This window comes from Hoplias malabaricus, chromosome 5 (genome assembly GCF_029633855.1).
Source record: "Hoplias malabaricus isolate fHopMal1 chromosome 5, fHopMal1.hap1, whole genome shotgun sequence".
Lineage (NCBI taxonomy): Eukaryota > Metazoa > Chordata > Actinopteri > Characiformes > Erythrinidae > Hoplias > Hoplias malabaricus.
The window spans coordinates 28,029,769-28,054,682 of NC_089804.1; the positions used below are offsets into that span (position 1 = coordinate 28,029,769).

General features: G+C 41.1%; 1 protein-coding gene across 2 annotated transcripts in view; it reads right to left on the bottom strand.

Moving 5' to 3' along the window:
* ephb2b (eph receptor B2b) overlaps positions 1-24,914 on the bottom strand; it is a 220,195-nt gene that overhangs the window by 45,577 nt on the left and 149,704 nt on the right. For both annotated transcript variants that reach the window (XM_066673311.1, XM_066673310.1), the window contains exons 4-5: positions 17,973-18,128; positions 14,001-14,336 (exon numbers count right to left, since the gene is read on the bottom strand). In XM_066673311.1, the coding sequence (XP_066529408.1) occupies positions 14,001-14,336; positions 17,973-18,128 (492 nt within the window). The remainder of the gene's footprint in view (positions 1-14,000; positions 14,337-17,972; positions 18,129-24,914) is intronic.

Genomic DNA, 24,914 nt, shown 5'->3' on the forward strand with positions numbered 1-24,914 from the left:
GGTTTAGTGGTCCAGTTTACTCACAGACCAATCGCATGTGTAGAACATATCTATATCTGTGATAGTACTCAGCCAATCAGATCTGTGAATTATGTGAGTGCTATAAAAATAGCCCATGGGACAAGATAAAAGCTCTTTTGGGACACTTTCAAGATGACAGCGTTGTAGCAGAAATGTTATAAATAATGACACCCATCACATGGATCCTGTTTACAGATAGAGCCCTGCCCTTCAGCAAAAAGAGCCAATCAGCTTGCAGGTTATGGATAAAACCCTGCCCTCAGGCAAAATGACCAACCATATTGCTGGTTATGCAGCGAGCAGAGGAAGGTGGACAGTATTGTGAATCTAGAGGAGGCAGAAAGCAGAAAAATCAACCGTCATTAGGCATTGTATTTTATTTATTTAATAGGAATAAGCATTGCTTAATTTTAAAATTGTACTTGCAATAAGAGAAAAAAAGCACTATTTAAAATATTTGTTTATTATTTGTCAAAATGTGTGTGAAAACCAATACATTGTTAATATATATTGAACTGTAATTGTAGTTTGCTTTGACATTTAAATGTTGTTAACTACATGTTGATATAACTACTAGGCTACTTCAGTATACAGAATGTGACTCTGATTATAATGCGAGTTAGTTATTGTGACATTCCAGACCTCGGCTTGAGGAAGTTTACTCTAACTGGACCTTAATGATTCTACCATTAAATGCAGAAGAAATGTTGGGAGTGACGATGAAGAACCGTTAAAGAACTACTTAAAACATCTGTATATCATCATTGAGAATTGTAACTGAACAAGGCAAAGAAACACTTTGATGCCTTCAGAAGGTTTTTTGTGTGTTCACGGTTCTACACAAAAACAACTGCCTTTACAAAGAACCAATTCTTAGGATGTATGTTATTACCCTTGATTAAATGCTGGTCCTATAAATCCAACATCTTAAATCAAAGGCACATGTGTGCAAATGTTGACATTTTAACAGAAATGATTTAAAAATGTCAACTCATTTGCAAGATTGCTACATCTCCTACATTATAATTCCGACTGAGAGCAAGAGCATGGGTTTATGATTCCACTCTCTTAAAGAACGGCATAATTAAATGCATATTTTACGCACCGGTCACTGCACAGTTCAACGACTCCTGTTATTTCCCCTGCATACTTAAGAAGATTCCTTTTCCAGCTAATGCCTATCGAACTGTCGCCTATTTCCTCCAGTGACACTCAGTAAGGGCATTAGTATGCTGGTGATCTTGGTTGCTAAAGCAGGTCTGTAAATGCTGCCAGGACTCCAGGTGTCTTTTGCCCCCAACCGGTCACCCTCCTGACCCCACCTGACACCTTCCATATGTGGCCTGGCTGCCACCTTCTGTCCCTGTCTGACCACGACACCCTGGTGGCCACCTCCCATGTTTAGAATGCAGTGCATGGAAAGATATAGCAGCAGTGGCCTTTGAGAGGCATGAATGTATGTTCTATAAATAATCAAAGCAAAGTCTCTTTCAGATCCCACTATTTACTACTAAAGAAGGCACCTGTAAATCTTTTAAAAATATCAGATTTTCATAAACAGTCACTCATCACAAATGCAGTCCATATTATTTGGTGTCTGAAGATTATTTTTATAAATATGTTGGAACTACTGTTACAGCCACCTACATATTGCTCAAAACCTATTTAATAGAATAGCTGTATCTTTAATGCATGGCAGTTTTTCAAATAAAACCATAAATAAATGTTACAGTGTATTTTCTGCAGTGCTGAGCCTGGAGTAGCAATGACAAAGGCTCTTTTGTCTCGTAAACAGGGCAGTAAAGCATCACAACGATTAGGAAGCGGTAATTTTAATGTACAATGATTACATAGTGTTCCTTTAAGGTCACCATGCTCCGTGCCAAGTGTGGCCTCGTGGGGTATAAACTCCCCAAGCGTTGGGCTTTGAAAAAAGTAATGGAGGGCCATCTTATACCAGAATGGCATTGACAATGCAAAACTAATCATCCAACATCTGCAACTGACACTAAGCTTCTCTTTGTTTTTTCCCCCCATTGTTTTTTCCTGTCTTAATTGTTCATATGTTCATAATCACAACTATATTCAACACAGAGGTCATGGCTGTGGAAAGAAAGAGCGCTTCTAGCCATCACATCTGTAGGCGAGAGTCAGTCAGCTGTGTGCCAGATACTGCCACCGGCACCACCATCCCTGGTGGCCTTCCCAGCAGCTCGCCAATGCAATTTTGGAGATAATTAAGTCGTAAATCTTCCGCTAGCTCCTGATAACGGCTGAGCCAGATTAGTGGGCCCTCCCCTCCATAATGTAATTCACCAGCACAGTGTCTCCTCTGCCTGAAAGATAACAGAAAGCCCAATTCCTTCCCTTTAGGTATTAACCTAGTGTTAGCATGTGTAAGCATTCACCTTGGTCTAATGCAATGGCTAAACAAACAGTAGTCGGTAAACGCCGGACGTAAAACCTAGCGCTATATGCAGCAGACTTCTGTGCCATATGGGGCCAGACTTTAGTCCAGAAAGTTAATGGCTGCACAGTTAAAGCTGGCAGGAGATCAGAACAACCAGAATGGGCAGCTCACTGGGCCCACGGCTACAGCAACTGCTGCCCTCAACTTGTGCATTAGACCAGTAACACACTAGGCTTTAAAAAAAAAAGACCAGAAACGATCTGCCCTTTCACCACGACTTAAAACCCAGAAAAGTCCTGTTATTTGGTCAAGTCATTACTTTCTGCATATGCTGCAGACAGCACAGCTAATCTGGCTAATTTGGGTGCAGGAAGAAATGTAGCATACTAAGTGAATGACCCAGGAGTAAAATGCTTGAAATTACTAAAGAATAAAGACCTTATATGGCCTTTGATAATGAATTCATATCAATCTGGTGATTCAACTGTGGGGTTATTATGAAATAATAATAATAATAAATAGAAATTAAAGAAACTGAAAAGTCAAGAAATCTGAACTTTAATGATGCACTGAATTAATAACCTAAATAATCATAGATGAACAGTGGCGAAATCTGAGATTTTATTTATTAACTAAACTGGTGCAGGCCATATTTTCTCATTTTTCTGCTCATATCCTAGAGAGAAATCTCTTTCCTTCAGTGTAGAGGAACTAAGATAGAGAGTGAGAGATTTACAGAGAGAAAGAGAGGCCGTGCTACAGTGGACCCCTGAGTGACTCTTCCTCAGTGTGTATCCACTGCAGTGTGACAGACAAATCACACACCGCCACTGATCCGTCACACACTGTGCTAATAAAACTTTCAGAGACAGTGGGTAGGCTGGATGGACATCTTCTATCATCTCTCTGCTGAATGGCAGGCTAGAGTGTGTTGTATGTGTGAGTGTGTGCGCGTGTGTGTGTGGGTGGGTGCGTGAGACAGAGAGCCTTCTAAACAGACCAGAAGTTGGAAAGCAGCACTAACAATGGAAAGTATTACTCTTTACTCATAGGTTATAGCATAGTTTTTTTTTTTTTTTTTTTTTTTTTTTTTTATGTTGAAATGCCTGGATGATAAAGGGATAGCAATATATAATGTAATAAATAGTTCATTGGTTATTTTTGACAGAATGTTGCGTAATTTCACTTAAATGTGTTAAATGCCAGGAAAGTACACGTAATAGCCTATCAGATCTCTTCATAATATGCTGTGCTATGACTGACATGCAAATCACCTGTAGCGTTCTGCTGCCTCTTGAACAGACCATGAGGGAAGTGTTGATGAAAAGGACTGGTCAGCTCACCGATTTGGCAGTTTTTAACATAGCTCTGTCCTGACCAAAAGCAGGAATATAGTGCTGCACATTGATTTGTGGTGAATAGTGTGTAGATAACCGGTGTTTTTCAGCAGTGGTGTGATCTGTCTGGAGATGAGCTATGAGCTAAAAAAATAAAATAAAATAAAATAACATAAAACACCTGATATTACATAGACGTCACCTGTCACTCAACACTAAATAACATCATTAAGATGCTAGCATCTAGCAAAGTTAGCAATGCTAGCATCTAGTAAAGTTAGCAATGCTAGCATCTAGCAACTGTGGGTTCAGTTGAGTAGTCAGAGAGCTAACCAATTAGCATCAGCTCAGAACAATAACTTAAACACAGACATAAATATGATTTTACCGTCTCTAGACAGATCACATTAACAAGATATCAGTTTATTTACAGCTAGTGAGGAAGTTTTAATGGAAATTGTAATGAAATGGCTTCAATTTTGTTTAGATTTGGTTAAAACTAACTTATTCTCTGGAGCAGAGCCCACCACTGACCTATGGAGATGTTTTAAACACATATTCATAGCACAGGACATAGATCATGTTGTTTTTATGTTAACAGAATTACGTTACTGTTTTCCATGTTTCAGTTTTTCATTATTTGGGTAAGAGAAGCAAAATATAAATTTACATATATCTAGTATTTTTCCTGGTGGATTAGAGTAATTTGCATCATGTGCATGTGTATTCTGTTACATATTTGATTTCAGATAATAATAATAATAATAATAATAATAATAATAATAATAATAAATAATCCAGTATGCTAGGCTTTCCCTCTCTCTGCTCAATGAGGAGGAATTTGGAAGTTTTATTTTTTTTTATATATATATACACAGACTGTTCTTTATTTATTTATTTTTAAAAATAAATTTACTTTTCTGTATTCACATTTAGCGGTTTATATTTGTCACAAATTCTGATGGGTTAACAGATACCATGTTCTATATGTTTACTTTTAAGGACCCCCAAAAAAGGATTTTGATGTTTTCAGGTGGTCCAAAGAGTTCATTAAACATTCATTCTACAATCAGGACTTTCTTTTAAAATTTCCCAATTTACTGAGCTTGGGATATGTATAAACACTGGCCCTTTTAAAAGCAATCAAACCAACTGGAGAGCCAGCAAATGGTCAGGAAAAATCCTCTGAAGTGTGGTGGGTTAAAATTATGGACATCACCTTTAAGAGTACTGTGGTGTTTTATACATGCTAGCTAATGATTGGTTTGTGACCTTAGACATCTGCAGCTGATCCAGAGTGTGCCATTTTAACACCATACAAGCCTTGTATGCTCCATTGAACATCTATGCCCATAAAGTGTACACTTTAAAGTAGCAGAATTCTCTGCTTATACAGGCAAGCCTACAAACATACATGGTGCGTAGTGTGTTGAGTGAGAATTTGACTGATTAACCCTGTCTGACCTGCTGGTACTGAGGGCAGAGAGAGGCAAGCACAGGGAGAACGTGAAAGCGGGCTTTGTGTGTGTGTGTGTGTGTGTGTGTGTGTGTGTGTGTGTGTGTGTGTGTGTGTGTGTCGCTGTCCAGCCAGTCCTGCTAAAACAGGAAAACACAAGAACACACTCTTTCTGCCACTGCTTACAGCTCCCGGCCTTCAGTCCAGTTTGCCTCACTAAATTGCCTCAATAAAACACTGGGCCTGTCTTCAATAAGGCTTTGTTGGGTCTGCCCGAGTGCCATAATTAAGACAAATCACTAAACTAATAGCAGTGAAGCATGCTGGTTCTGTTTAGAGCGCAATGGCTGCTGGGGGGTTCACCACAGAGCCCATCCACATCACACCGCTGTGTCTCAAACAAATGCCTACATCAATAGTCCCTAACAGTCTGGCGAAAAATCAGATGTACGCAGTTTTCCCTGCTTTTCTCCAAATCCGTCTGATCAACCAAGACATGAACGGTGTCTACAGTTTGCTCCTTAACTTCCAGCACTAGAATTACAAGACTAATGCAAATGACAAGTACTGAAGCTTGTGTACACATAATGTAAACTGTGTGTCAGACTCGTCACACACTTGTTTTAAAGTACTATTAAGTCATCTGAAATCCTGAAAAACATAGCTTATGTGGTTTCCGAACTAGGACATGTAAGAGCATTCACTTAATGTACAGTCAAAACAACCAAAAAGTAGAAGTTACTCATTTGCCAAGAAGGGGGAAAAAAAGAGAAAAAAAAGGAACAAGAGGCATATATTAAGACATGACATAAAAGCCTCAATAACTAAAAAATATAACGTACCAGGACTTTCCCGGTGTGATACCTGGGGTCTGGGGGAAAGGAGGGTGGATTGTGGAGCAGTGACACCTGCTCTGAGAACATCAGCATTCTATTTCTTTGATTTATAACGTTTTTTTTTTTTTTTTGGTCTTTCTTAGTAAGGACAGTTGTTATCAAGAGATTCTTGACCACTACTGATCCACCTCTTCTCTAAGTTAAAGAAGGATAGTCCAAATACATTTTAGTTTTATTTCATTTAATTATTTGTTTATGATATTTGTGTTATTTTTAGACCAATATTGTGAATGCAGTTTGGAATGCGATTTATATCTAGAAACGCCAGGTCAGGTTTATACGAACAAAGATGAGTATATGACTATAGTGTATGAGTTATTTAAATTCCACTTACTTTTATTTTACCATCCTTTCCATCCTTGTGCATTGGATTGTCTTATATCTAATAAGTTCAGAAATTTTAATACAAATAACGCAAAGACCATTTTGACTGAAAATGAAGCGAATAAAGTTAGGGGCCTCTGGATTTGGAAACGTATTGCGGCTAAAATCAGCAGTCGCACCGTCATAAGGTTTTGCCTGCATTTCTGTCAATTTGTGTCAAACCATAAATTTAGCTTTAGCTTAAAGAAAATAATAATACCATTAAAAGCTTTAGGCTGAAACATACTCCATTACCATAAACAACAGCAGTGAATACTTTACATTACTGTGCTTAAAAGGCTTAAGAGTCATTGCCGTGTTGGGCCCATTCATTAAATTTGAAAACCAGGCTTATTTATTTTTCCCTACGAAAATCTTTCTTCTTTGTGGTTTCTAAGGCACAGTTAATAGCAACCTTATGGCACAGTAAATATTTCTGAAGGTCTCCCTCCACTTTTCTGCCCCATGCGTTTGCCCCTGCAGCCCATTATTCACCCCACTTCCCCCCGTCCCGGGACGCTGGTCGTCTGTGCCCCTCTCAAACAGAGTGGCCGTCACATCGCATTAGAGTGGTCCGAATGGTCCGAGTGGTCCAACGGCCGAGGTGAGACGGAGCTGTGAAAGGGGCCGGTCAGGGCAGCCCGGGCTTGTGAGAGGGGGCTCTAGGGTCAGGCCTTTAATTGCTTACGGTTCGGAGGGCTTCGGGGTTACATAAACATCCCGTCAGCCTTCATTAGACCCACCGGACCACCACTTTAACACTCAAACAAAAAACGGGCTCACAATTGAGAGAGAGAGAGAGAGGTGAAGAAACAGTAACAAAAATATGAGTGGTTCACTTAGTCCTGAAAATTATACCAATTATTTATAATTATCACAAAACTGACCATCTCAATTGTGACATCACAGTACTCTGAAATAAGCAACTAATCTTTATGGCCAATCATATTGGCCTTTATTCAACAATGTTGTGTAAAAAAACGAATGCAGATTCGTCTGCACTCAGTGACACTGTCTGATTAATGAAACTTTCGCACAACTTTTAAAATTGAAAGCTTGAGTATCATTAGACACCAGTACTACTCAGGTATTTATCTTTAAAATGTCTACTCTTTGATCTTTAACAACAAAGTAGCAACTATAAAATGATGCTTCAAGTCTCAAGATTCACTCACTTCCCTCCTCCAATATCTGATCAGGCATTTTCTGCAGATTAAGGTAAAAAAAACAAACACAGTTAAAAATCAACAGTAGCATGTTCTCTTCCCTTCTTTCTCCTGACTTCTCTCTCTCTCTCCCTTTCACTCTCACCACCCTCTTCTCCCTCCCTCCCTCCCTCTCTCTCTCTTTCTTCGTTACGCTCTGATCTCCTCAGGCTTTGCTTTGTTTCTGCGCAGCTGCTGGAGCTATCTTCATCATCATAGCTCTCTCACTGTTTTCTCACATGCACACACACACACACACACACACACACACACACACACACACACAATCATAATGCAAATGAGGTTTAGCTCATTTGGATGAAGAGCAACAGAGAAGGGCTACTGTCCACAACGGCCAAGCTGTCAAACGTCAGGCCTTTAAGCTTAAGTGTGCAAATACAGTTTATGTATCATGCATAGTTTACTGTATATCTAATGTCTCACACACACCTATTTACTGACGAGATGAACTTTTATATTATGATTTTATTGCCCTGTAAATACAAGAATGTCTACTAAAATATCCTAAGCTGCACTGTAAAAAACCTGGTAAAATTTACAGTGCTTTTCTGCCAGCTCACTGTTTACCACCCTGAAATTTACACTACTTTCACTGTAATTCTACATCATTAAAACCACAATAAGACTGAATTTGTTCACGTTAGTAAAACTGACCCAACTACAGTTTCTACGTCTACGTCACTCTATAGATATTGTAGCTATAACTCCACCCACAACAACAACAACCTACTGAATCCCTGATGATCAGATATTTAAAGAAGCAACCAATAATTTTCTGTAAGTTATCTATGCTATTAAACAGCCATTGCAACTAACGAACTGGATGTATCAGAAATCCTTATTTAAACATGGCTGCCCCCATGTGCGAGACCCACTCTATAGAGCATAATAGCCAAGCTATGAAATAGGATTATTCATGTATTTTAAATGAAATAAATAATGTACAAATGCTCCTTTAACCAATAGATTTAGTATAAAATAAAAAAAAATTGATCATGTTCCTTCTGTAGTGTCTGCGGAGTACTCTGGGATATTTATTCTCTCCAACAACAGTTTGTCTATTTTATTAAGCAGTTGATGAATAAAGAATGGATGTCAGCCCTTAGAATCCATAGTCAAATAAAGTACAGTAATTTCAGAATGACAGAATTCTACAGTAAAATTATTTTGTAATTCACTGTAAAATTACCACAGTTGTCTGACGGTTAGCGTTCCAAACTAAAGAAGCAGACCTTGGAAACCAAACATGTCTTGGCTGATCGACTACAGTCGGAGTAAAGAGGGGAAACTGTCTGCATTTGATTTGATTCCTTTAAAGAAAAAGGATGAGGACTTTCATCTGAACATCATTCAGAGCCAATCTGTAAAAACTCAAGAGAACTAAACCACATTTTCTGGCAAATCCTCTCTCTCTCTCTCTCTCTCTAATAGCACTGTAATACTGGAGACTGATTTATGTGCTCTCCTTCATGCCAATCTGCCACAAGTTCACAAACATCCACTAAATGTCACAAGTGCACAGGGCGTAGCTGTTAAAAACGTGAGCGTTAAACACTTTTATTTTATTGCCTTTACCAGGGCTGGGCGGCACTGCTGCAATTCACATTTTGTCTTCTGTTTTCTCACGGTGTCATCATAACAGATGATATTCAAGTTCAATAACTACTGATTTTCCTTCTTTTAAATGTGTAACCATTATTTTCAAACAGTCTGAAGCAACCAGTCTGTGATATGTGCAACACAGTGAGCTAGTGCTGTGTGACACCACTTCGTTTTTGTTCCCCACGATGTGTAGAGGTGTTGTAGACGCATCGTGTAGTTACGACAAAAACAGATCCATGTGAAACAAAGGGGGCCTGTGACAAAGGCTTATGTACCGGCCAGGAACACCACATTTCCTTTCCTTTTCTTGCAATTATAGCTTGTTTGTATTGTATAGAGTGTAGAACAGAAAGCCAAAAAACACAGAGCAGGAATGTGCAGATAAACAAGCAAAATCTTTATAGTTTAGAATACAATAAACAGACTGTCCATACACCTCTGGTTTAGAGAAAATGCGGTCCACGCTAGGCTTCAGTGTGTCTGCCTGTCAGTTCAGAGGGAGAGAGAGCGCAGTGTTTCTGTTCCTCTCATCGTAAAGCATGCATGTAGTTTAGTGTTTGCATGTTTCAGTGAGCATGTTAAACACATTTTCTCTCCACACACATTCTGTGCTAATTGGATTTCCACAGCTGACTGGATGGATGAGAGGCACACAAATTGCAAAGGAGGGGGTAAATTGTGTGTGTGTGTGTGTGTGTGTGTGTGTGTTTATAAGTTTGTATAAGTTCAAGTAAAGAGTGAGAAAACTGAAACTGAAGAAACTGAAACTTTTAAAGTTAGTGTGTTTGAGAGAGACATAGATTGTGTGTGTGTGTGTGTGTGTGTGTGTGTGTGTGTTTACTAGGTTTACCCCATGTATTGGGGACCAAAATCTAAAGTATGAAAACATATGTTAAGGGTAGTATAAGGTTAGATATATGAGGGTAGGTCTCTAAAGAATTGATGTAAGTTAATGTAATATCTACACAATACATGGATGCTTGGAAACCAACTGTATTTGTGTGTGTGTGTGTGTGCACTCATATTTCAAACTCCACTGCCAAAGCCAAACAAAAAACATGTAAAGGAGGTGACAAAAATTTCAAATTGAAAACAATAATAAAACACCTTACAATTGCAAAAGTGATCTGAATCTCTCAGTTCAAATGAACTTTGTGTCACAAGGGCTAAACCCCACTGCTCCTCAGTGCCCCCCGCCAATGCAATGGATGCAAAGCCCACTGGGTGGGGCAATTATTAAATGATTTGTGTCACTAACGATACACAACAGCCAATAAAATCACATCACATAAGTTAAAAGGTCATGCTGGATCCCAGTTGCATGATGAGCATCAGCGCGCTGCGGAGTGTGTGTTCCCAACAGAACAGAACACACACAAGGGCAAAGATAAAGCCGTTTCCGTCTGGGCTCGTCAACCCTGCATCAGCCGCTTCATACAGACAATTAAAGAACAAACCAAAGCCATTCTCTCTGAAGTAAGTGGGACGCCATCAACAAAACCACAATTGCAGTGGGAGTGAAAAAAACAAAAAAACACCCTGCTGCTGTTGCTATAAGAGTGTGTGATCAGGGGCATGTCCTCAAGCTGTGACTAAAACAAGACGCATAAAAGTTTATCTAATCACAAGCAGGAAGCTGTTTTCTATTAACAGCAAATCTGTGCCTTTGAGCCTTTTGGGAGTGTGCCACAGGCTTAGGGTTTAAAGTGAAAGTTCTGCAAAAATAAAACTATTTACACTGTTTTATCCTTTTACCACAAACACTGTCAATCAGCCAAAACATGTTTGCTTCTTTAGTTTTGCACTTTAGATACAAGGCTGATGAACCTAAAAATACAGCAGTTTTCCCTTACATTTTCTGCAAATGTAGCCCCACCCATTTACACCGAAGCTATAAGGAATGTTTCACGACGTTTCACGACTGTTGTTTGACTGATGCTCAATACAGGACAGCAATGGGAGTCTCTAAAGGGAGATGAATACCAAAGTTGTCTTGACTAGCCCACGAAAGCACAAAGGAATATCTTGAAACATTTTTTTTTTCTAGAAAAATCTGTCTAAATCTTTGTACATCATGCTGAATTTGCAGGGCTTATTAATGTCTTGATGATATATGGGCTGGTGATGAAGGTACGTGTGCCAGGCGGTGCAATCACAGACCAGTCTGGGAGGAAATGGAGTAGGCCCAAAGCTGGGCTTTAATGGGCAGCCCCCACTCAGACAGATGATGAGCTCACAGCTGGGAGAGCAGTGGGCCATCAAGCAGTGTCTGGTGTGGAAAGCATCATCCCAGACACTGCCCGGGTTAGACATATTTGGACGTGTCCATGGAATCAGGTTAAGACCCGAATGAGCTCGTAAGTGCTGGTGTGTTTATGTCAGCACAAGCCGTCCAAGCGTTTTTGTGGGAAGTAGGCATAACAGAGGGAAGCCACACAGGGAAAAATCAGTGTATGTAACATTTTTGGTAATCCTGAAATCTAAGAGTTAAGCAGAGCATATTTAAAAGTTACAAATTACAAGCCATACTGATTTTCTTTGTGAAAATAAGTATACACAGGCTGCATCCCAATTGCTCACGTAATAACTAATTCTAACTAGTTTTTGAGTGTGTAGAAGTGTTAGAAGGGTCAAAGTTGAGTATACTAAGAAACCCACAATGCACACTTAGAATCAGTCGAGTTTTGAGTACTGTAATTATAGCCACTTTTGTCCTACAATCCAACTGAAGAAAAAACTGAGCAGCTTCTCACATCTGGAAAGTTTTGGTTCTGTCTCAAATAATGCCCTACTCCCTACATGGGGTACTTTACAGATTATAAAACTAATACCACTACATTTGGACAGTGCATTTCCACTACACAAATCTGGTACCTCTTGGGTCATTTTTGACTTTCTTCTCACTGCCTGTTTCAAGCTTAGTTATGACGTGTAAACATTCCAGAGCACTGATTGGCCAGAGAGACCAATGCAGACATCCAGTACCAACTTACCATTTGTAAAATATCTATGTTACAGCAGAGATCACTTTTTTTTTTTATTTGACTCAAAATGGCAACTTGTGAAGGTTAAAGGAGGTTAAAAATGCTCCTTGGATTGGTGGGCGAAATAAATAAATAAATACATAAAATATGAGCCAGACGTGCCAAAAAAACAAAGACTTCTAATCTGCGAGGTGGAGCTGTGTTCAATCTGAAAAATCAAAAAACAAAAAACAGCGACTAATGTTACCACCAACATTGCTGTGAGTTTCAAGGCCTGTGGTTTTCTTTAGAGACAGGGATTTTTGACATAAGAAACTACATTTTGGGGGAGCTATGTAGTGGAAAAGCGAGCTGGGAAAAGTGCATTGAGCCTTGCCAAGTTAAGATGAGTCGATTCCATGCAGTGGAAAATTGCCATAAACATTAAAGATGGGAAGGTAATATATGATAAACTGTTATATAATCAAAAATAAAATATACTATTTTAGTTCAGAAACAATAATATTATGACCTACACTGTGCGCTATAGAATATGAAGGGGGATTTTGAGCTTCAACCTTTGAAAAAAATGGTAGAGAGCGTAGCAACAGCAGGTTTGTAAGACGTGAGATATCATAGCAACAGTTTATTAATTACTATAAATAAGAAACAGCGTAGTATGCTAATATGTCCTAGCCTGCCCAGCTCATACTATTAAGATTAGTACATAATATATTCTGTATAGTATGTGTGTGTAGTATACAATTGGGATGCAGCCATTGTCTACAGAGAACCCAGCTTATTATTAACTTGCTTACTGCATCATATTGGGAAGACTACTCATAAAAATCGCCATCCGTATTATATTTATATTTCCAATATATGAAACTAATATAAGCAGGACTATAAGCACTGTGTCCAAAGTCTATCAACACATGAAATAACGACTGATTGTGCTGCTTTGAGGTGTCTGACATATACACTCAACTTGCACAATCTTCACAGAAAAACCCTGCAGAGGACCCAGTGCAAATTGTAGACTAGTGTATGAAGTGATGTGGAGAAGTGAAACTGTATGGAACTCCATCCAACATCTTCACAATGGGCTTGAGTGGTGTTTGTGATTCTGAACTAATCGTCCAACATTAGTATTTGACCTCACTAATGTTTACATGGATGAATGCAATCAAATCCTCACAGCAATGTTCCAATGTACACTATGCCAGCAACCTGGGACAGCAAGACGCCATTAGACAGGCAACAGGTGCCCACACAATCTGCACTATTCTGACTGATGAGGGTAGAAAGATGGCTGTCTATCCAAACCCAAGAGAGTAAGGTCAATTGTGCTCTTTTGTGGTTCTTTTTCACTGCATGGTACTTACACTACTGAACAATACTTGCTTTTTGCCATCTAGAACGTGGTTTGTTTTCTACTACAGCAGCTCCCCACAGAAATGTAGCAAGTGAAGTGAGTAGAAGAAACACTAACAGAAACGGCGAGTTTGGAACCCACAACAACTGTGGTGGTAACGTTGACCATTGTTTACTCATTGTGTATTCGTGTGTTGTTGTTTTTTTCTGTGCTAACGTGGACTTACTGTGTGTTACATTGGTCAGAGTGGATCAGTCACAGCAGTGCTGCAGGAGTTTCTGATCCAAAATGATATGAATATTCCATATATCAAAGATTTATGGCAGCAGGAAGAGCTGAGTGTGTACTCACCAGCCTGGTTAGTAGTGATGTTGACAGAGGCGTACTGGGGTGAATAAGGGCTCTGGTCTGAAACTCCATTGACAGCTTGGACTTCAAAGGTGTACTGAGTGTGTGCCAGCAGGTCGCTGATGTACACACGTGTGTGGGTCAATCCCAGCTGACGGGGGACGAACTGGACGTTGTCTCCGCATCGTGTACAACCACCTCGGCCTCCTCCACAGCTCTTACAGATGATGTTATAGACCACGTCCTCTCTGCCTCCACTCTCACGAGGTGGGCTCCACTCCAGCATCAGGGATGTTTCGTTCACGCTGGAGATCACGTTCTGTGGAGCTGAGGGCACGGCTGTGGGTATAAACACAGTGCTATGTCATTTAATACTGTATTTCATATATGACTGAATGGGATGGATTCATAATTCTATTTGTCGTGTTGATTAATATTGCATATCTCAGTTTTGACAGAATTCTTGATGTTGTATCCCTTTGTAAATTCATTCATCAAAGTTCTATCACTACAATACCCAGAATGCATGACCGAAATATGTCACACTACAACGGGAACTCCACTAGACTTTTATTTATTGTGTCTAGGCAAATGGCATATTTGAAAATACAGAAAAAATGACATATTTGAAGACCTCTGCAGGTAATGGGTGTGGGGCCCATGTTTTAGGCTATTGTCGAAATATGGCCACCATCTTGAAAGCCGCCATATTGGTTCAAGGGAAAGTTTTTTACCATGGGATAGTGATCATGTAGCATACAAAAAAAAAAAAAAAAAAAATACTTTTGGTTGTTACAGGCTCAACCAGACCCTAAATGCTCAGTGCTACCTGACGATGCTACAGGAAAATAGTGAAGACCGCACCGAGCATTTAGATTCTGGTTGAGCCTGTAACGAACAACAAAAGTTATGATATTTATGGGTTGGTAACTTTTAAACACAAGAGATATTGCAGATGTGACTGTGGCAATTGATTGCTGAGATGATTGTGGTCTTCCTTGATATGCTACATGAATACCTTTCCATTTGAAAAACTTGCCTTTGATCCAATATTGCAGCTTTCAAGATAATACATGCTTTAAAAAAATTGTTGTTTTTAAGAGAGATACCACCTTCAAAAGACACAAGATCAATAAACTTTCTCTAGGTCCTAGTTCTTTAAAACATTGGGACGTAAATAGTTATCACAATAGCAGATGCATTTTTCATTTATGCCCGAATGTACCTTCATAAAGATGCCAGTAAAAGAGTAGTAACACTGATGAATCCAAACCATCACCAACCGTCTCTTGTTTATAATGCAGACTATACAAGAACGAATTGAAGCTCAAATCCTAACGTAGCTAATCTGTAACGGACACTTACGTGCATCAACTGCCATCACGAAAGCCTATTTCCATAGATAACACAATGTAATACAGTGTCTTAAACCACACAAAGGTGGTGTTGCAGCAGTGTTGCATGGTTTAAGGCAAGTGTTGATGATTGAAGCATATGGTTTGCGCAATGCTAACTGGTAGCGTATACATTACCATGACTTTTTAGTTACATCTGAATCACTGCCATAAAGAAAACAAAACATAATGGAGCAAATTCTTACAGCTTTTTGGCTGAGCTACTCCTCTAAATAGTTTCAAGCTTAGACTAAGACCTCCAGCGCTAATTCATCTGGGCTCTAAGTGAAAATAACACAAAGCGCATTGAACTCTGGAACGTTACAATTACAGGGTTGCAATGTCAGTCCACATCAAAACAACATCACTCAGTGCCGCCAATTAAAGTCAGGAAAGACCGGTCCACTGTTCACTAGCTCAAACTGAGGGGTGTGTCATATTTATGACTGAGAGAGAGAGAGAGAGAGAGAGAGAGAGAGAGAGAGTTAAATGAGAGAGAAAGCTATTGTGAAAGAGTGAGTAATGGAACAAGAAAGAGGGAAAGGTGAGGTAAAGAAAATAAAAGAGGGACCATGTTTACTTGTGAAAAATGTAAAGTTAGTCTGAAGAAGAGAGAGAGAGAGAGAGAGAGAGAGAGAGAGAGAGAGAAGTTCACACCGAGGGCCTCAGAGTGCTGCTCCTGACTGACAGCTCTACTCACACAAACAATACGCCATGTTTATCTTTATTTGGCATGTGCTTCTAATTACTGTGGGCGGTTCTCTGGGGGCTAATGAGATAATCAAGAAACAGACCCTCCGCCTCCCTCACTCTTTAAAGGAAAAAAAAGAGGAAAAAAACATCCAATTGATCTCTCATTTTTGTGGGGCGTCCCAGAGTCCTAACGGCGGAATGCAAAAATCATACAAGCCTTTCTACAAAAAATATTCGTAAACACCACGTTCCCGGGGTTCGCGAGCACTAACAGGCGCCTTAAGCTGCTCTGGGCTTTCAGATGTGCTCCTTTTCCAGCCTTTAATCAGAGACGTGACGCTGCTTTTTTTTCCCCAGATTCTTTCTTATTCACAACAGCTGCTCCGAATCCCAGGGCCGGCCTTATGTTAATGGCTTTTTGTCTAAGGCCTTCAACGTCCTTTCTCTTCTGCTTGCTTCCTTTCTTTCCCTCTCTCTCTCTCTCTCTCTCTTTCTTTCTTTCTTTCTCGCTTTGTCCCTCTCACTCCCTGCCCTCTCCTCCTCCTCCTCCTCCTCCTCTGTGCTTGGCTTGCCATCGCTTTCAGAGAGTAAAAAAAATAATAATAAAATAAACACGACACACACAATGGCAGGAGTGGATTTGGTGCCTTCTGCAGCCTTGGCCTCTGCTGTTCTGACAAAAAAGGCCATGGCCTGCTCCACTAGCCTGCAACCTTAACTGATCTCAGAGTAGGAGTGGAGATTTAGGGTGATGTCTAGAGGTAGGGGTCAGGGCTCATGTGAAGGGAAAGAGCTGCTGTAGTCATGAGCCACATGTGAGGTTACAAATGCTCAAACAAACACCTTGGGCATATATTCAGGCACTATGCACTACATTTGGGGGAAATAAAATGTACTAGATATAGGACTGTGTCTCAATCGTGCACTTAATTCTGATTCTAACCAGGGTGTAGCATACAGTTTACTTACAAGTGTGAAAGTTATCCATTTAAATTAGGATACAATAACAAAGTGCAATGCCAAACATGCAGCATAGTTTAATTTACATCACAGACTTTCATAAGAGGAACTCACTCATCCACTCACTGTTGTCTTTGGCAGAGGAATGAAGGCTCTGTACAAGGTGGTGAAACTTGTCGTTCTTCTTTTGATTCATCAAAAAAAAAAAAAAAAAGGAAAGCACCCAGTTGTCACAGTTTTTGATGTTGGTTATTTATATTTGTTCTAGCGGGAACATTATAAAAAAAGTCTCCAAAGCAATTTGAATTCCATTGGAATCAGAAACTGTCACGGCGCATCCAATAATAAAGACGGCCTGGGACTTCTTTTATACAGTGATAGGAAACAGCAAATGTCCTCGCTGCCCCGTGTTACTATGACAAACGTGGGGAAGCATTTGCAGTGACTAGAGTGTGAGAGTGTGCAAAGAGACAGGGGAGTGTATGAAATTGTGTGACAGCATGTGAGACCTTGTGAGAGTATGTGAGACCTTGTGAGAGTATATGAGAGCTTGTGAGAATGTGTGAGAGCTTGTGAGAGTGTTTAAGAGTATATGCGAGCTTGTGAGGGCTGGTAAGAGTCTGTGAAAGCTTGTGAGAGTGTGTGAGAGCTTGTGAGAGTGTGTAAGAGTACGTGAGAGCTGGTAAGAGTCTGTGAAAGCTTGTGAGAGTGTGAGAATATGTGAAAGCTTGTGAGAGTGTGAGAATATGTGAGATCTTGTGAGAGTATATGAGATCTTTTGAGAGTATATGAGAGCTTGTGAGAGTGTGTGAGAGCTGGTAAGAGTGTGTGAGAGCATGTGAGAGAATGAGAGAGCTTGTGAGCATCTGTGAGTGTGAGTAATTTTGTGAGAGTAGATTACGGTATGTGTGTGTACGAGGTTACGTACTAGTGCAGGGCATCTGAATAGGGTCCGAGTCTGTCCGGTAGTAGCCGTTGCGGCACACGCAGGTGGTGGCTCCGTCGTTGGTGGTGCGGCTGTTGATTGGACACTGCAGGCAGGCCTCGTCTCCCTGCGCAGGCTTAAAGTAACTTGACTGGCACGCTGAAACACAGAGGGAGAGAGAGTGAGAAAAAAAAACAGAGGGATGAGAAAGGAGTACATTAAACCCTTCAATGCCAAAAGGGCTCAGACCTGCCAGAGGATCTCTGGGCCAATGGAGTCAAGCTGAAGCTCACTGTTTAAAGCAGTACGCTCAGGGTTCAGCCTGAATTATTCAAACCCTCAACTCTCCACTGACACATTAAGACTGGTTCCACTTCCTGAGATATATATATATATATATTTTAATGGCTCTCTCTCTCTCTCAGGGAAAACTAAGATGGAGAGAGAGAGAGAGATGGAGGGATGAATCATAACTCGTTCGCCCTGAAGCACAGTGTTTGGCAGCATGTTTGAGCTGAAGTGTTTACTGAACAGATGAGTGTGCATCTTTCTTTCTTTCCTTCCTTTATTGAGCGCTTTTATCTTCACCTCAGATACCCCCCCCCCCCCCCACGCACACACACACACTTCTCCCCTCTACGTTCTTAGCCCTGGAAGGACTCCCAGAATCCACTGCACCTGCCGGGCACTGGGTCAACTGCTGTGTTTTATTGCATTGGCCAAAAAAGCTGAGGTGTGGAAATATCCTCAGGTATCTGTGTCTGAAAATAACCCTTGTGTTAGTCACCTTGTTACTACTGCCATATTAACATATTATATGAATATAATTACATAGTTATATAACAAATTGCCTTTCTATTTAATTTCAGTTTAGAATCGTTACTTTTGGTCTGTTTTTCTGTTTGCTCCGTTGTCAACAAGTCATCGTTAAGACGTCAAAACAATACCATGGCCAAAATTGGATGGATATAGGATATGTTATTCTTTCCGCAAAACAAGACTTTACACAATACAATACAATATTCATCAAATTCAAATCATAATAAAACCTCTTTTCTTCTGCATACAAACACAAACACAGTGGTGTGAGCTGAAAGGGTTAGAATCTACACTTACTGGTTTTTCAATGAGGTACCAGTAAGAAATAATAATAGCATGAAATTATAGCATGTTTTTTGACCTCCCTCAAAGGGTTAACAGTAGCCTGAGCCTGGCTGCTGTTAATGGTTCACAGAGAGAGCTCTGAGCCCTGAGAGACTTCATTATTTCCTCAATAACAAACAAAAACAGCACTTTCCAACCACAGGAATGAAGTGACACACTGCCGCCTTCGAAGACAGAGAAAGAACGAGGGAGAGAGGGAGGGTAGAGAGAGAGAGAGAGAGAGAGAGAGAGGGCGCACACATCACTAAACACTGATCCAACCACTGAGAGGAAGAGAGGGCAAGAGAGCAAAAGAGAAAGACATGGGAAGAAAGAGACAGAAAGACAGAAAAGAAAGAAAAAAAAACAAAAAAAAAGGACAGTGAGAGACGGATAAAAAAGAAACAGAGGAAAATTGAATTTAAAAAAGCAGAAAGAAAGAAAGAAAGAAAGAAAGAAGAAGACAAAGTGTAGTAAGAGAGAAGGATGGAGAGAAAGTGGCAAAAGAGAAAGTGGGAGATGAAGAAAAACAGAGAGAAGGACATAAAACAGAGTGAAAGAGAAGTGGCAGAGTGCGAGAGAGAGAGAGAGAGAGAGAGAGAGAGAGAGAAGAGAAAAGAGACGCCAGAAAGTCAGAGGGCAAATGAGAGCGAGACAGAGGGAGCGAACCGGGCTCCAGCCAGTGACAGCGCAGCCTTTATCCACATCTGGCTGTGGAAGCTGAGGGGTGAGGTCTGGTCCACTTTCAGAAACCTCCTGAAACCTTCTGAAAAAGTCCTTACGGTTCCTCCCAGACTCCCTCTCCTCCACGCCTCACATGCTTCCTGCATGCGCTCAGTCCTGCAGGCCTTCTGGAGCAATAAAACACACACACACTTCGTCCTCCATAGTCCTAGCTGGCAATCACCGCCCGGCTGTGTGGCGAGAGGGCCAAGGAAAATGTCTAGCGGGTGGTTTATTTGGCGCGAGAGCAGCTCCGGTCAAGGTCCAGTCCTGCTGCTGTCAGACCTGTAAAAGTGAGCTGGTCTCTAGGCCTGGACGATAAAACCATAACGAGGTATTTTTAATAAAATCATTACACAGTTCTGGTGCTGGCAAATAATATACAGGCCAAGCACATGCTTCCTCCACTTCTTTTCTGGAGGACTGCTGCTAACACGATAACACTGGACAGCTTAACACACTTGGAGGAGAACGCTCACTGACCAGATCTGTTGTGTGTGCCCACAGACATCCAAGCTGGCTAACGTGGAGGAGGAGGGAGGGCTATCAGGCCTTGAATATATATATTTTTTAAGGAGACATGACATATTATACCTGTTTTTAAACAAGTTAGAATAGGTCTATGTGCTGTACAAAACATGTTCATGAAGGTGGTTCTATGCAAATTTCCTGATTGTGACATCACAATGAGGGGGCCACCAAGTGGCTCATAGAAACATATGATTCCTGACACCAAAATCTCTCAACTGACTCACAGAAAATGGATGGATTTTTTTTTTTACGCTTGGAATGTTTATGGGGCAGTAGAGACCCAAGTGGAAATATAAAAGCCCACAAAAAGTGAGTTTTGCATAATATTTCCCCTTTAATAAATTGTTGATGCAGTGTTTACTCTACACTCTGCAGAATTTTCTGCCATGTTTTATGACTATGCAGGCATTCTGACAGATTGCAATACACTACAGGAAGTGTAGGAGGCAATAAAGCTTTGCTGTTTCACATTGCCTGACACAAACTGACCATATTTGGATCCAGGTTCCAGGCTGGGATTTTACAATAGCTGGCCTGTGTGACACTTTACAAGGCCAGAAAGGTGCATTGGCAGCTGCAGCTATAGCATCATACTAACTGGCTATTTTAATATCCCGGCCTGGAACCTGGATCCAAATTCGGAATTTGGCTACCTCTATCCTATGGCTTACTAGTTGTGAAAATTATTGTGATTCACTGATGCACTTGAATGGTTCATAATCATTAACCTAACCATAAAAAATATGATTAAATGCTAGAATGCTGACATCACACATATTCTAAATAAACACAGTGGACGGGGGTCAACCAGGACTCTTGTTGAGTATCTGGCGAAGCAGGAAAAGCAGGAGATGCAAGGCAATCCCCTACTTCCTCAAACCTGACCTGCTCATTCTCAAACTAACTCACTCTCTCTCGCTTTCTCTTTCCCTCAATAATATAAACAAACTCACTCTTTCCCACATCCACCATCCCATAAAGCCACTAGGAGCCCATTGCCTGACAGGATTTTCTCTCTCTCTCTCGCACACACACGCACACACACGCACACACACTTGATTTAAAAACCTGGCTAAATATTTAACACCAGAATACGACTGAGGATAAGAAGTCTTTAATAAACGTCACTGAAAACGAGGAGGAACATTTCTGGAGGCAAAAAAAAAAAAAGATACAAAAAAAAAATACAGCACCGAAGCGATAAAGCACTTCAGCTCATATTAGTCCTGACATGTTTTTCTTCTCTTATGATTTATGGGCAGAGGAATGGTGAATAAAGTGAAATATGAGGCTCCCACGTCCAAGCGAAGTGTCAATAGAGTCAGTGAAGGGAGTGTGGACTTCAGAGTGGACCCAAACTTCAGAGCTTTCGAAAAACCCCTCGATAGTACGGCCGTGGAAAATTAAGGTGGCGCTGCGCCAGAGAGGGAAAACAGACCAGAGTCCAGAGCCAATTATACACATGCAACAAAAATAGAGCGAGAGAGAGACAGCGAGAGTAAAAAAGTGAGCGAGGGGGTGGTCAGGACCAATCAAATATGTCCACTCTCTGGCTGAGTGTGTTATTCATGATCTTGAAGGCATTTCGACCTAAAAGCTCAGGGTTAGTGCTTGAGTTTTGTTTCTGAGGCGAGTATAAATAGTGAGGTTGATGACTGTGTATGAAATATAATCGGCCATTATTAGTCTGGAACTAATTTTTAACAGGCCTGAATTTAAGGACACAGCCCGACAAAATTAGCATCGCAAAACGGATAGTTCTGGTTCTGAAATCTGATTTGGCTGAACCACTTTTTAAAGCTGTTTCACAAATATCCTCTACATCCAAAGATTTCAGAGTACCTGCTTATTCAATATGTCTCTGAAATCAAAGACATCAGTAGGTAGCTCAAAAAAACTGGATTGTGTTCAATCACTAAAGGAAATGCAATGCCACTGTTCCACAGCCTGATAACTGCGTTCCCTATATCTGCCTCTAGCTGATGTTTGGCACTGAACACTTAGATTCAGGTGCCTCTAATCCCTTTTACATGGCTTTTCTATAGAGAAAAAATCAATGCGTTTACCTGAAAGTGGCTGAATTTGCTGATTACAAAGGGGTTCCACAGATATTTAGACAAAGTACATTGACTGAGACACATAAGAATAAGCTGTTATTGTTGACCTTATTGAAAAAGGTCATATGAAGGTCATCTTGAAACATATTTTGAGTGTCATTACACCCATATTTTTTTTATACTTTTAAAAGAAGTCTATTCACATTTCCACAAACCAAAAGAGGTCTTCGAAGAACATTTGAGTGGTTCTTCTGAAAGTTCTGCTGAAAGTCTAACTAAATAAACAAATTAATAAATAAATAAACGAAGTATGGTATGGACATGTTTTTTTTTCTTTTGTGTGTGTATATACATAGTATTATTTTGGGAAAATATGAGCAGGAGCAGGAAACAGAGCAGGAGTCTGGTTCGTATGGCTGGCAGTAAGTCCGACTGGTTTCCAGTCGGAGTTGGACTCCGTCAGGGCTGCACGTTGTCACCGGTTCTGTTCACAATTTTTATGGACAGAATTTCTCGGCGTAGCCAAGTGGTGGAGGGTGTCCGGTTTGGTGGTCTCAGGATCCCATGTCTGCTTTTTGCAGATGATGTGGTCTTGTTGGCTTCATCGAGCCGGGACCTCCAGCTCTTGCTGGACCAGTTTGCAGCCGAGTGTGAAGCGGTAGGGATGAGGATCAGTACCTCCAAGTCCGAGTCCATGGTACTCAGTCGGAAAAGGGTGGAGTGCTCTCTCCAGGTTGGAAGTGAGATCCTGCCTCAAGTGGAGGAGTTTAAATACCTCGGGGTCTTGTTCACGAGTGAGGGAAAAATGGAGCGTGAGATTGACAGGCGGATCGGTGCAGCGTCAGCAGTAATGCGGGCTCTGTACCGGTCCGTTGTGGTGAAGAAAGAGCTGAGCAGAAAAGCAAAGCTCTCGATTTACCGTTCAATCTACGTCCCAACCCTCACCTATGGTCACGAGCTTTGGGTAGTGACCGAAAGAATGAGATCGCGGGTACAAGCGGCTGAAATGAGTTTTCTCCGCAGGATGTCTGGACTCTCCCTTAGAGACAGGGTTAGGAGCTCGGACATCCGGGAGAGACTCGGAGTGGAGCCGCTGCTCCTCCACATCGAGAGGAGCCAGTTGAGGTGGTTCGGGCATCTGGTTCGGATGCCTCCTGGATGCCTTCCTGGAGAGGTGTTCCGGGCATGTCCAACGGGGAGGAGGCCCCGGGGCAGACCAAGAACACGCTGGAGAGACTATATGTCTCGACTGGCCTGGGAACGCCTCGGTATACCCCCGGAGGAGCTGGCGTTGGTGGCTGGGGAGAGGGAGGTCTGGGTTTCTTTGCTCCGACTGCTTCCCCCGCGACCCGGACCCGGATAAGCGGTGGAGAATTGAAAGGATGGATGGATGGATGGATGTCTTAAAAAACAGGGGCGGCACGGTGGTGCAGCAGGTAGTGTCGCAGTCACACAGCTCAAGGGGCCTGGAGGTTGAGGGTTTGATTCCCGCTCTGGGTGACTGTCTGTGAGGAGTTGGTGTGTTCTCCCCATGTCTGCGTGGGTTTCCGGAGTGTGTGTGTTGCCCTGTGAAGGACTGGCGCCCCCGCCAGGGTGTAGTCCCGCCTTGCGCCCAATGATTCCACGTAGGCTCTGGACCCACCACGACCCTGAATTGGATAAGCAGTTACAGATAATGAATGAATTAATGAATTAATGTCTTAAAAAATCCATAAATCTAAAAAAAATGACAGCTATAAGGGTGGAAGCATGAAATATTCACAGTGTAAAGTTACACACAAAAACTCCAGCAGCACTGCTGTGTCTGATCCACTTGTATCAGTGCCACTGTAGCACTGATAATGATCCACCACACAAATATCACCTGATTTATGGTGGTCTAGTGGGCGTCGTCGAAGTTTGAATGAAGACTTAAGAATTAAGTTTAAAGAAGTAAGAAATAAGTTGTAATTAATCGATCATGCTAAAACCAATAGCCTAAAACATCCCTTGTCTTGGCTATTAGCCTCATAGACCCTGACTACATCTGTAGAAAAGAAAAAAAAAATTTTTTTGGTTGAACTTTGCTCTAAAACGCTGCAAGAAAGTAAAACATGGTCAAGTAAGAATGGTGAAACTGAGCGACTGCACCCCGTGCTAATGAAGGAATAGGAGTCTTCCTTGAGAAGAGAGCAGTTTGCGGATGCGGAGCAAAGCAGTGTCAGCTGTAGCCTAGGGACAAGCAAAACACTGATTAAAAAGCACACCAGTGCTTTGATTCCATCAGCGTCCACATTGGAACTGTCTGCCTTGTTTGATCATAATCTCCCATCACTCGCTCGACATGCAAGAACTGCGGTCCTTTTCTGTTGTTATTCGAAAAGCTCCACAGAGTTCCCGCGGCTACGTGGCGTGATTAAGGCCGGGAATATTCATACGTTAGCCTTTTTTTTTTTAAATAAATCGACATTGTCTTAAGGTTCCTATTTATAACTTTAAACAAATAAGCGCA